The 13,761-nt window shown below is 34.7% G+C and overlaps 1 protein-coding gene across 1 annotated transcript in view; it reads right to left on the bottom strand.

Moving 5' to 3' along the window:
* Nucleotides 1-2,491: 2,491 nt before the first annotated feature.
* LOC110024863 (NADH-ubiquinone oxidoreductase subunit 8-like) overlaps nucleotides 2,492-13,761 on the bottom strand; it is a 28,284-nt gene continuing 17,014 nt past the window's right edge. The window contains exons 3-8 of the mRNA XM_020725041.1: nucleotides 3,936-3,989; nucleotides 3,714-3,805; nucleotides 3,477-3,590; nucleotides 3,276-3,343; nucleotides 3,074-3,185; nucleotides 2,492-2,982 (exon numbers count right to left, since the gene is read on the bottom strand). Of these exons, the coding sequence (XP_020580700.1) occupies nucleotides 2,887-2,982; nucleotides 3,074-3,185; nucleotides 3,276-3,343; nucleotides 3,477-3,590; nucleotides 3,714-3,805; nucleotides 3,936-3,989 (536 nt within the window). The 3' untranslated portion in view covers nucleotides 2,492-2,886. The remainder of the gene's footprint in view (nucleotides 2,983-3,073; nucleotides 3,186-3,275; nucleotides 3,344-3,476; nucleotides 3,591-3,713; nucleotides 3,806-3,935; nucleotides 3,990-13,761) is intronic.

A 13,761-nucleotide genomic window follows, 5' to 3' on the forward strand; every position in this document is an offset into this window, starting at 1 on the left:
CTGAACTCTAGCGGTGAACTGGCGAATGTACTTCGACCGGCAAACGGAGACTCGAAACCTTAAACAGATGGTGAATGACAAAAGAGGTGGTGCGCCTGTCGGTTTTCCTCCGGAGTTATTTTTAGATAAGAGTTTCGTATTCTTTTTCCGTTCAATTTATTCGGAGCGCTCGGGCGGGAGTCCCACGTGATAAAAGCATTTTTTAATTTCAAGGAACACTCGAATGTAACCATAATACAATCATACCAATACTTGACTTAATTAAAACATAATAACACAACAACAAAACAATGATAACACCGTAGAGCACTACAAAAATACCACGGAGCTAATAACATCAATGCTACCAGAATAAGACCCGCATATACCATAATACAACCATACTAATTCATCACTGCGATTTTAATAAACACAAATGTAAATAACACTCCAATCACTCCATAATAAAACAATAATACTACATAACGAAATATAGAGCAATAATACTCGAATAATTCACTAATAATACAAATATAGAGCAATAATACTCGAATAATTCATTAATAATATCATGATATTGCAGGCAGTCAAATAAACATAACGAAACATACAACAACAACCACCGTTTAGTACATCTATGACAGTCGAATAAACATCAATAATATGTGGCAAAGGGGAGGTCGGTCCGTTGGTTTGTAGATTCAGCTCTAACTCTGTTGGTTAAATTTGTGGGCAATGAGATCAGAGTTATTTAATGACTCATTGAGGGCTTGGTCAGAATCAATGAAGAAGCTGAAAATTGCAATATATGTAATATTCATTTTAGTGGAAATGAGAGTTCCTTGATTGCTCGGAGACAATGAGATTAAGTTATTTAGTGATTCAGATAATCTTTAAAGATATATTTCTTTCAAGATTAGTTGAATCACTAAATAAACTTTAATATTTAAAATTAAAAGACTAACAATTTGTCATTAATAAATCTACCCAATCAAACATTAATCTTAAGACACTATTTGGGTTAAAAATTCCTATGATTATGCGTATGACCATTTGAATCTATCTCAACAAATTTATAGTTCAATTGAATTTTCACAAGACATACATTTATAACAAAAATGACCCAATATGACTCTAAAAGAGTGCACATAAAAAATTTAAGGCATAAAAGAAAATATTGGGATATTTATTGAAAGAGTAAATGATCTCTAAATTTTACATATTTATGATTAATTCATGTGTCTCAAAAAGACAAATTTAATGAGCTCAAATACTTAATTTCAAAATCATTAAAACACTCAAACATTCAAAAATATCTTATAATCAAGAGGATCATTCAAGATTATTTAATGGTGTTCTAAATTTTAATTGTGTTTATACAATGACACTTCCAAGGGAGCGTTCATAAAATTGAAAAAACAAAAAGATTTGCTTAATCACCTTTATCAAATCAACCACACAACTATTATTGCCTCAAGCCACCATTGCACAATCATTACCTTTGAACTACTATTACTCGGCTACAAGTAATTGATTGCCCATCATTTCATTGTCTCGCCATAATTTTTCATTGCTCTCATAAAAGGCCAAACAAACTATTTTTAAGTCTTGCAATATCACCTCACCTCTTGAGGAGATATATTTCCTTACAAGATACATTTGTTTGAATCAATTTGACTATTATATGCCCTCCAATTTTTTTTCTTTTTAAACTCCCCAAATACAATACCCTTTTGATTTTCTTTTATTTATATATGTATTACATCTTTATACAAAAATGTCAAACTCTCACTCAACCATAGCACTTTTTGCTTACACATCGAAGAATATTCGCACAAGACTTTCTTATAATTTTATATTTTTTTAAAAAATAATTAACAAATTAAAAGATTAAAATATAATTAAGAGATTTACTAATATAAACCACTCCCAACTAGAAAAAAATATTATATATGATGAACATATATAGAAAAAAAAAATAATTAACAAATTAAAATATTAAAATATAATTAAGAGCTTTACAATCATAAACCACTCCCAAATAGAAAAAAATATTATATATGATGAACATATATAGAACTATCATTCTGGTACACATGTTTCATCATATATTTCATCATATGTAATATTTTCTCTCCAACTTAGAGCTTAAAAATTTGACAATGCTATTTGATTTCTCTAAAATCCATCATAATACAATTATTTTTATCATATATTTGTTTAGTATTCATAACCCAAAAGCATGTGGTGAGAGCGTAAAGAGAAATTTTAATACTTCCATCACCGCCTTTATGAAGAAAGAAAGTTGCATAAAACTTACAAGTAGGTCCCACTGTAATACACTAGTTAGAGAAGCTTTTTAAAAAAAGTGAGGTCCACTTGTCATGTGACAAATTTTCACTTAACTCCGGACGTAAATTTGAGTCCGGAGTCCGGATACAAAAATTTTTCCTTTATGAAAGCCTTCTAATGATGTCGAGGGTTCATAACAAATTAATATCAACCACTAGAATATTTAAATAACTTAAATTTATCTGCACACAAATACCAAATAGCAACCAAATTATAAATGATGGCAAACTCCTCCAATAACTTAAAAACCAAATGATTTAATATAACGGTCAATTCGCCTCTCACTAAAGTCAGGAAACAGACTCCAAAGCAATGCCAGGTTTGCGAGAACTTATCAAATGAAGTCTCCAAAATACTTTTGTCCCAGCTTATCACTGAAATACGGAAGGGAAGAACTCTGGTAGTCTAAGTAGTTAGCCAATGCATGTTGTTGATACTTTACGACATCGGAAGTATTTACGGCAGGCATATTCATAAAGCACTAATCTTTACAGCATTCAACCGTGAATGCCTTATTTTCAAGGCAATAACAAGAGAAGCAAAATAGGTTGGAGCTCAGCGATAGAGACTCTCTGATCTAAGATTTTCAGCAATCTCGGTCTCCCACCTGTCCCCATTCTCAAGTAATTTCTCCTTATCATACAGGAGCTCCTGCGAAAAAGAACAACAGTATCAACTAATCAGTGATAAGTGCCGCCTAAACTGCATTTGAAGTTGATTTCGGGTGAAACAAAGTGGTCACCTCATGGGTTTCAGTAGTGAATTCAAAGTTAGGACCTTCAACAATGGCATCGACAGGGCATGCTTCCTGGCAGAAGCCGCAATAGATGCATTTCGTCATGTCGATATCATACCTGCACATGCATACCATAAAAAAGCTGATAAGAAAGGCAACTATAAGGATTATAAGGCTTTGGCAAGTTTAAACTAGAACTGTAAACGACCTTGTGGTCCTCCTGCTGCCATCTTCACGCTCTTCTGCTTCAATTGTGATTGCCTGTGCTGGGCAAATCTGATGAAATAGCACAACATCATCCCATTAAAATATCAAATCTGGAACTTTTCCAAACTGGATTATCTCAATGCAATGCAATCAAATCTAAGCCAAATTTATGTTTAAAGACAAGAAAATATTATAATCTTACAGCTTCACAAAGCTTGCAAGCAATGCAGCGCTCCTCTCCGGTAGGATAGCGGCGTAGAGCATGTTCGCCACGGAATCTTGGACTTAGAGGTCCCTTCTCAAAAGGATAGTTTATCTGCAACCAAAAAATTAAAGATGATCCAGAACTTGACAAAACAGTATAGTTTTTTTTCTGAGCGAAAAACTACTGGCATCATAAAATAGCTAAGAATTAAACAATCAGAAAAATAAAACTTACAGTGACTTTCCTATCAAAGAAGTATTTCAGGGTCAGCATGAGACCCCGAACCATTTCGGTAAGGAAGAGTGTATTTATAGTGCGATCAAAAACTGCAGTACAGACAACATACCAGAAGATTTAAATCCAGCATGAAACTCGCATTACAATAAATTAAAATATAGAGCTGGATCCGAATGATGGATGGTGGATAAAATAGTAAAAAATTTCTTGGTAGCATACCAGCACTCCAGTCTTTGGCAATTTCCTTTGCTATCTGCTCTCTCTCCTCATCCGCTGCATGTAGACACAACCATTGTTAAGTATGCGCTCATAAAAAAATCATTCTTGACTTAAACATAGCATATGTATTTCAATTTTGCTACTGCTAACAGTTCGCAACCTCTTGTGGGACTACAAAACAAAGAAACAATACAATATAACAAACTAAACAGTATAATAAAAAAACAAATCAGATAACCGTACAATGTGAAATTCACAGCCAATGACGGTTCCTCCAAAACACAGTATCCTCACAGAAAATTAACCAACTTTTGAATCTGATATAGTTTGAGGGCCCGTTTGGGACAGCGTATCGATGCGGCGGCGTTTTCAAAACGCTGCCTAAGCGTTTGCTTCTCACATTGGAGACGCATTAATGGAAACGCCGTTTCCTATTTTACTTTACACGCGGACCGCGGATATAGGCCTCCTAGGTTTTACTCTGTTGCCCTCGTGAATCAGTTCCGCATCAGGGACTTTCCTCTTTCGTTCGAAGGCATATCTCTTGCATCCCGCATCCTCGCACGAATTTGTTCGGCAGGTAAGGATTCATTTTCTTTTCCCCCTTCCCCAACTCGACGAGAAAGCTCTAGACGATCCATCTGTTGAAATTTTCGGCAAATGGGGAGCTGGTTAGTGGCTAAAAGCCTAGATCCAATTGTTGGTAGAGGAATATTTATAGTGAAAATCTAGATCCACTTTTTTTTTTGAAATATATGAAGAATGGAGATTTTGATTTTACTGTGTGGAATGTTTCTGCTCTCTTTTTCCCTCTGTTATATTTCTGGAATACAGATCAAACGGTGATCTCTTTACGTTACAGTGGGATTGTGTTTTATATGCTTGATCTCTGTTTTTAACTTATAATATGTTTGATCTATGATTTCGGTGAATGTGGGAGATTTCATTTTGTTGTTGTGGCTATTAAAAATTTGATATGGCAAGAAGTATAAGCAATCTTTATGCTGATCTATATGCAGTCTCATATGGTAAAATCTATATGTAGTCTTTATCATTTGTTTACTTTAGAGAATTATATGGAAGTATTTATGCAGATCTTTATGCAGATCTTTATGCAAGATCTTTATGCAGTTTATAGAATTATGTAGAAGAACTTAAATTATGCATGATCTATTTGCTCAGTAGAAGTTTGTCATGAATATATGTTCCCATTATTGTTCTCTTTTTCAGATAGAAGTATGAATTACAATTTTATTTTTTGAAAGAAATATAGAGATAATGCAGGAGTGATTAACAATTCTCCTTGCATTTCTTCCCTTCCACAAAAATTAGATAATGGCATGGATCACTATAACATTTATGTAATTGTGTAATTTGTGTTCAAATGGCTCATTTCAAATGACTCGTCTCACAAAAATTTTATATGTTTTCTTTTCCACAAAAATGTGATTGTATATATGGTTTTTTTCTTGAACACCATTAATTTCATGCTAGCTTGTTTATCTCACAGTCAAAATGAGTAAACCTAAATAATCTGGATCATCGGCGATGTGGGATAAAGAGACCACCCTGATATTTTGTGATCTCTGTGTGAGAGAAGTTGAGTTGGGTAATAGGCCGACTACCTATTTCAATAAAGAAGGTTGGCAGAATCTAACCCTCAAATTCAAAGAACTGACCAGAAGGGACCACGATCGGATGAAACTAAAAAAGAAATGGGATCAATTAAAGAAAGACTAAAAATTTTGAAAAAAACTTAAAAGAGAATCAACAGGATTGGGTTGGGATTCACTTAAGCGGACAATAGATTCATCAGATGAATGGTAGGCTCAGAAGTTAGAAGTAAATACATACCTATATTTGGTTTTGCATTGATTGCATCTTTCTAAAGATTTTGACTAGTAATTTATATTTTATATTACAGGTAGTGCCGATTGCCAAAAAATTCAGACTTAGCGACATTGATCCAGTATAGGAAAAGTTGGATGGCATGTTCATAGGTGTTGTCGCTACCGGAACTCATGCTTTCACCCCAACTGACCAGAGCTTTGTTGGTCCAGAGCTTTCCGCTCTAGGATGCTTTGTCCCACCGGTTGATTGAACATCTGTGTATAGGTGAGTCTGGAGAAGATCCCATCCAACTCCATACAGATGTTCAATCAACCGGTGGGACAAAGCGTCGCAGGGTGGAAAAAAAAAGTTGGAGCCACATTTGTCAGAGGTTCCATAGAGACGCTACTTGAAACCTGCAAACCCAAGACTGCACCACCACACAACAAACAACTACTCAATTCAGGAGTGCCTTAAAATCCTGAATACATATCCTGCTGTTAAGGAAGACGAACTCATGTATTTAAAATATGTGAAGTTGCTAGGGAACTCCACTCTTAGACAGTTCTTCGCGAATTTGGACACAAAATTCCGAATTTCTTACTTGCGATCTTTTATGAATGATTGATTATGGTTAACATTTATTTTTATTTTAGTACTATTCATTGTAATAATTATGTAATGAACTATTTGCTTTTATGTCTTCCTTTAACTTTATGTGATTGTTTGTGTCATTATATTTTATGTTTATGTCTTCGTTTATTTCTCATAATGTAGTATCTTTCCTATTACTTCAAGTTAACGTTTAACATATTTAAAAAAATATCATTTACCACATTTTGTAGAATGGATGAAGAACTTAACCACAACTGCAAAGTCGCTCTCGCCCTTATCTTGCTATACTACTACTATCATACATACGTTGACAGAACCTCTTGTATGACATCGAGTCAGATTGGAGAAAAATGGTGCGGGGAGTTATTACGGGGACACCCGACAAGGTTTGCAAACATATTCCGTATGACGAAGGTGATATTTCTCGGCCTGCATAATGAACTTCGGGACCTTCATGGATTACATGGTTCATTAAGAACAACTGTCAGAGAGGTATTGGAAATTACCCTGTATATCTTATCCCAAAATGAATCTATTCTTATGTAACTGCATTGGATTGGTACGTATATGGGTAATATTTTCTGTCTTTATGAATGTGTTGGTTGCACTGCACTTGAGGTTGTATTAATGAATGCTACAAATTTCCAACTCTGTTGCTGGTTCGGTTAACCTGTGTTCTTCTGTTGTTGATTCGGTTATCATGTGTTTACATGAAAATTGTGCTTCACAATTTGTTGATGAATCTGGGATGTAGCTTTCGAATTACCCACTGTTTTAACATAAGAATTCTCAGCAGTTTACGGTTTTACCTGAAAATTGAGACATGCTCTTATTCCCTTCAAAATGACCATTTTTTTACTTTTAAAATGTAGAATATACGTGTCTATGCATAGGTAAAGTGGGACGTATGTAAAAATTGAAGTTAAGGTGTTACATATGTAAATATTGGTGTAAGTGTCATCTTGTCTCTGTATTCTCAGTTTTGCTTCAGTTAGAACGGATAACTATTTAGAAGTTTGAAGTGTTGTAGCCTTTATGTCTCTATTATCTTCAAAATCCATTAATTTAGGCCTTTTTCAGAGCAGAGTTCTACATTGAATCTTCATTTGCAGAAATAAACATTTTCATACATAGGTTTAAAGCACCAAAGTGCTATGTATGTAAGCATGGAAGTTTACGGGTAAGATATGTAAATACATAAGAATTGTGTGCTACATAAGTTAGCTTTTCTAGTTATTAAAATTGCCACATTTATGGAGGTTTTTTTTTTGGTAGAATTGGACTTAAATGCTATATGCAAAGTTATCAAATATATATATGCAGTTGCTGCAAAGTTTGTCATATATATATGCCATGTTTCTTATATATATATATGCAATGTTAGCTGCAAAGTTTCTAAATTATTTTAATGGGTAAGTTGCTCGAATGTTATATGCAGTTATCATATATATATATATATATATATATATATATATATATATAGAGAGAGAGAGAGAGTGTGTGTGTGTGTGTGTTTATTTTTATTTACACAATCTAGCATTCATATTTGATTTCAATGGCTTCATTCAGAGATGATTATCTTTGCCTTGATTCGAAGATGTACATTTCCATTTTTTTTCCTATATAATTGCAGTTGGGTCTTTTATGGCTGTCATAGTAACTGTTGTTGGGTGTCTTTTGTTGTTTGGTTATCGAAATTGGATAGATGGTGTCTCTATTTGAAGCAGTCTGGATGGCCCTTCTTTCAAGGCAACCGTTGTCTTCTGTATTTCGTTCGAGTATGGAAAATAATTTGTTGGGAGTTATGGGTTTGTTTATGAGCTTGGATGGCCACATGCACATGCGGTTATGTTTCATGTGTTTCATGTGGGTCTGTTGGAAATTTTGTTGCTACATATTCTTGCTTATATGATGGGATTGTTGGAAACTTTATGCTTATATGAGACTTTTTATTACATTGCTTCCCTGTTGCGGCATACCTGTTCATTTCGGTATTACCTGGAGTAAAATATTGTAATTACATTTCAGATATCATACTATATGGTGCTGGTTTGGTCTGCCATTACATTTCAGCTTGGGGTGTTTGGGGGAACTGTTGTTCTCTTCCTGGCTTCTACGCTGCTTGTTGTAGTTCTTAATGCGGTGAGAGTGACAATTACTAATGTTGCGGTTGTGATATATTTTGCATGATCCAATCGGTGGATTCAAGATTCTTGCTTTAATACAAACTGTTTGGGGATTTGCTTCTTATATTGTAGGTTCTGTTTCACTGGACAAGGTTTCTTTAAAGCTCTGCAAGTCTTGATCTTTTGAACCAATATTGAGAGAACATGATATTTATAAGGATTAAATAATTTGATTGTAGTTCTAGACTGCATGCCCTACGTGGGGCTCTAGCATTTTGTGGTGTTTGGGATCAGCGGAGGAAAGCTCTGCAATAAAAAACAGTGAAAATCCAAGGCCCGGTTGATATATTTCTAAAATACTGCCTTGTGCCAAGTAATATCTTATGAATCTTATGATTTGTTGTAGATGTAGTGCTGGTGTAATTCAAGTTTTTGACCGATCTACTCTTTTCATAATAATTATAGGACGATGAGCTTGAGGTATGCAGGGAAGTATGGGCAAGTGATGTGCCGATGTGGGCTACCGTCCTTGCTACTCACGTCACGACAAACACATAGCTACGGACGGCAATTCTACAGGTGTCCGCGGTTGGGACACGAACCGAAAGACTGCAAATTCTTCAGATGGGCCTACAGTGCAATTGTTTCTACGATATCCCAATTGGACACCGCGGCTCGGAGTTCGACGGTACCACAACGGGAGACCGCCGCATGTGGTTCGAGTGCTTCTGTTTCTACGATATCCCAATCGGATAGGTTTGCTCGGGGTTCTGAGGTATCAGAATCGGACAACATTCATTGTGATGTGCTTTTGTATTTTAAAGTCAATATTATCATTTTTTTCCTTGTAATTTTAACATTTTAACATTTTTTCCTTGTAATTTTAACATGTTATTTTTCTTTTTTTTTGTCTTATTATAATTCAAATTAGTGTGTGAACGTGTACTTCACTTTCGTATATGTCATTGCACTTATTTGATGTAATCAGAACTTTTTGAGTTATATAGATATTATTCAACTCTTTTCCATTTTCATGTCTTAACATTTGAGAAAATAACAAATTCTGCATGACATATTATTCATTCAACTAAAAAAATCTGCAAATAAGTTGTTACAAAACGCACAAAACAAACAGCTAAACAGTTTATCCAGAACATGGGCAGAGTGATCATTTATCCAGAATAAGTTGTTTTCCAAACGCACAAATCAAACAGTCAGCCAGCAAACAAAACAGCCAAACAGCTTATCCGGTTTAGCTGCCCATCAGCAGATTATCAGGATCAGTTGTTTATCAGCAAAAGCTAGATAAGCTGCAGCTATCCCAAACAGACCCGGAGTCAAAACTAGAGTTAAAAGTAAGACAATGGGTTCAGTGGGTTTGGTGGTGGAGATCAACTCTATTACATTGGCAAAATGTCGTCTACATCTGTGTTATGTCATTCACTTTCTAAGTTTAGTTTTAAAGCATAATCAAGCAATCAAGGTTGGCATAACCTTTGAAATGAGTTAATATTTGAGAAAATAAAATCCGTGTCCTTCATCATGAAACTTCAAAAATCAACCTTCTTATTTTAAATTATTTTCAAAAATTGAGTGCAATTTAATCCATTGGGTTAGTTCAACCTACCCCACTCTCAACAAAAGTCAAAAGTATCTCAAAAAAACATGTGGCTGAGATAGTTTTATTACACAGCTTATATCAAAGGCTTAATCAGTTAATCCCAAGGTCTAAGCAACCATCATTAAGACTCAGCCAAAAAAAAGAAGAGAAATATACAGACAATCGCCAAAAAACAAGATAAATGATGGGGGGAACAAAAAGAAGCAAGTAGGAAAGAAAATGACTTCATATGTAAGGTGACGACCTCACTTGAAAAAAAAAACCCTAGATTGGATAGGAAGAGTGAATTACAATCTATAGAAAAAGCAATCATGCACAAGAAATTGGAAGCAAACCAACTAAGCATGCTACGCTTCTTTCAAAGAGCATTTCAAATTTAATTAAAGTCTCCATCCTAATTTTATGCCTTAATTTAAATAAGTGATATCCAACGGCATACCAACTGCCAAATAATGCACACCCAGTTTAGCACATGCAATGTATGGTATATTCTCATGTATTGCATATGTTACAATTGGCAAAAATACCAACACAGGCCTATAGTTCCTTGCTTAGATTTGGCTTCATATTTATTATGCCTTCAACTAAGACAACCACTACCATCTCATTGCCATCATCATCATCATTCAGCAATTATATCCCAATTATTTGGGTCAACTTTATGAATCTTCATTTTTCATTCACTCTAATTGAGTTCTACTTGAGCCGATAAATTTATTCAAAACACTTTGATCAGCTTCTAAGCATGAAACCTAAAGTCCGCCCCTTTTCATCACAATCCTCTTTACACTGATTTTATCTAATCATCTAATGGGTGCATTTTTTACACTTCTTTGTATATGTTAAAACCACCCAAATACATTGTAAGTTATTGTAATTTTACAAGTTATAGCTCAAACTATTACTCTATAATAAAATCATTCATTAATTATACTTCATATGTTTATCACACATTCATAAAGTTCACTTTTTTCTACAACACTCTTATAGCATAGATCAATCATTAAATATCCTTCCTATGTCTAATACCCAAACTTTAATACATTTAACATCATCGATTTCATTGCAAATTGATAAAATGTAATTACATGGGCATAAAGTATAAAAAATTGATCTTAATCTATTATAATTAAATGAAAATATGACACACAATACGACACAATGGAGAAAAAGGATTCCTGTAGCTAACCCCACTTAGTGGGATGCTTGTTGTTGTTGTAATTTTTTTAGTCTCCACAAAATCTTCTTATCGCACATTGTTCCTAACAATATATCTCCATTTTAACCAGTCAACCTTCGTTTTAGAAGTTATATCTCTCATCCATTTATCCAATCTTTTCAATAATATATCAAAGAAATTTAAATTTATGACATCTATAATAATTAAACCCATGAAAGCTGGTACACTTGCAAACCAAACATAGTCCCCTTCAAAATTGATTTCAACATATTTATGAAAACATCATTTTCATATTTAAAAGAGAATAACATAGTGGCCTTAAAACTAAATTGAGTTTCTAATTAAATGATTATGTTGCAATATATCTCTATGCTAGAACTAGCAAAAGGTACATTTGACATGACATGGAAAGTTAGAACAATAGCAGCAGAAGCCCAGGCATGTTTACTAATCATATCTACCTACAAATTGAATATATATATATATATATATAGACACGTGCGCACAAGCATGCATGGATGTGTGTGTGTATCTTAAAAATGATGGTATTTGGAAATACCGCTCCCCATATGTGCTAGCCATCCTTGCAGGGATCGAACCTAGGTCAGAGGGGATCTTACAATCGACAACACAACTGCCTACCAACTTGTCACCGTTGACGCGCATATATATATATATATAAGGAATGGCCTGAGGCTATTATACGAGCTCCGGCCATCCCCGATGTGCCTAACAATTCGAGTATCACACCCTCCATCGGGGGGAATCGAGCCCCAGACCAGAGGGGACTTACAACTGTCAAGCAGATGTCAGACCAACTGATTTGAGCACACAGACAGACCAACTGATCACACACACACACACACACACACACACACACACACAGTGCTAGGCCCCATGATGAGAGCCCGCTTCATGTGCCTAAATATTCAAGGACTCAGCGTCGCTGGGGATCGAACTCGTACTTCAACAATAAAAAAATTCACTTAAATTCACTTATTCACTTAGCTCTAGCAAACCGCAACATCAAGCCCAATCAAGTCAATTACAAGGGGGCTCATTTGCAAATTGCCAAATGGAATTCATGCTAAATTTAAATGAGTCAAATTTACCTCAAAACAATTTGGAGGAGGAGAGATAAAGATAGTTACATGAATCAAAGAACTCTTTTCCACAAATAGTTGCATTAAGTCCCAACAAAGTTATGATCTTAACGCCTTTAATAAAAGTCAAAACTTAGTCTTCGGGAATTAGATAAGGTTTATTTATAGAATTATTTATAATATACATAAAGAACTTATACGACAGTTATCAATTAGATGATCTCTGTTTCTTTTATACCACTTATAATAAATAAGCACCTTCATAATTGATCTTTAATCATCAATAAATTTATATTTTTCTCTCATATCCGTAAGCCAAATGCCTCTCACTCTATCATCCAAGATGTCTTCGTCAACCCCTCTTTTCTTTCTCCAAAATGAGAGAGAAACTCTCTCTCTCTCCCCTTTTCTTAGAAAAAATTTTTCTGTGCGGACTCCTGACGTAGCTCTACGTGCGGCTGAAGTTATTTCTGAGTTATTTTCAGATTATTTCTGAGTTATTTTCAATAATACCGAAATAACCCAGAAATAACCAAAACATAAAGATCGCGGGCTATTTCTGGATTATTTCAGGATTATTGAAACAACAACAATAACAACAAAGCCTTAATCCCACTACGTGGGGTCGGCTACATGAATCCTTTTTCTTCATTGTGTCCTATTTAGTGTCATATTTTCATTTAGTTCTAGTAAATTAAGATCATTTTTAATACAATAAGCCCAAGTTTTCCTAGGTCTACCTCTGCCTTTCTTAAAACTAGTCGAATTTAAAACATCTACTCTCCTAATCGGATCATCTAACGGTCTACGTTTAATATGACTAAACTATCTAAGACGACTTTCTCTAATTTTGTCTGTCACAAGAGCTACACCAACCCTATCATGAATATATTCATTCCGCATTTTGTCTCTAAGTGTAAAGCCACTCATCCACCTAATCATTCTCATCTCGGCAACACTTAACTTATTATTATGCTTCTCTTTTAAAGGCCAACATTCAACGCCATAGAGCATTGCAGGTCTCACCACCGTCTTATAAAATTTTCCTTTCAGTCTTAGCGGTACTTTTCTATCACACAAAAGGCCCGAAGCATTCCTCCACTTCAACCAACCAACTTGAATTCTACTTTTAACATCCCCATCTATATCACCATCGCTTTGGACAACGGACCCAAGATATCTAAATCGTTCACACCTTTTAATAATTTGATCACCCAAAGTCACACTTCTGTCACTAGAGCTATTACTACTAAAATTACATTCCATGTATTCAGTTTTAGTTCTACTTAAACGAAGGCCTTTAGACTCCAATGTAGACCTCCATAATTCAAGTTTTTCCTGGGCTTTTTCT

The sequence above is a fragment of the Phalaenopsis equestris genome, unplaced genomic scaffold (genome assembly GCF_001263595.1).
Source record: "Phalaenopsis equestris unplaced genomic scaffold, ASM126359v1 Scaffold000276, whole genome shotgun sequence".
NCBI classification, from domain to species: domain Eukaryota; kingdom Viridiplantae; phylum Streptophyta; class Magnoliopsida; order Asparagales; family Orchidaceae; genus Phalaenopsis; species Phalaenopsis equestris.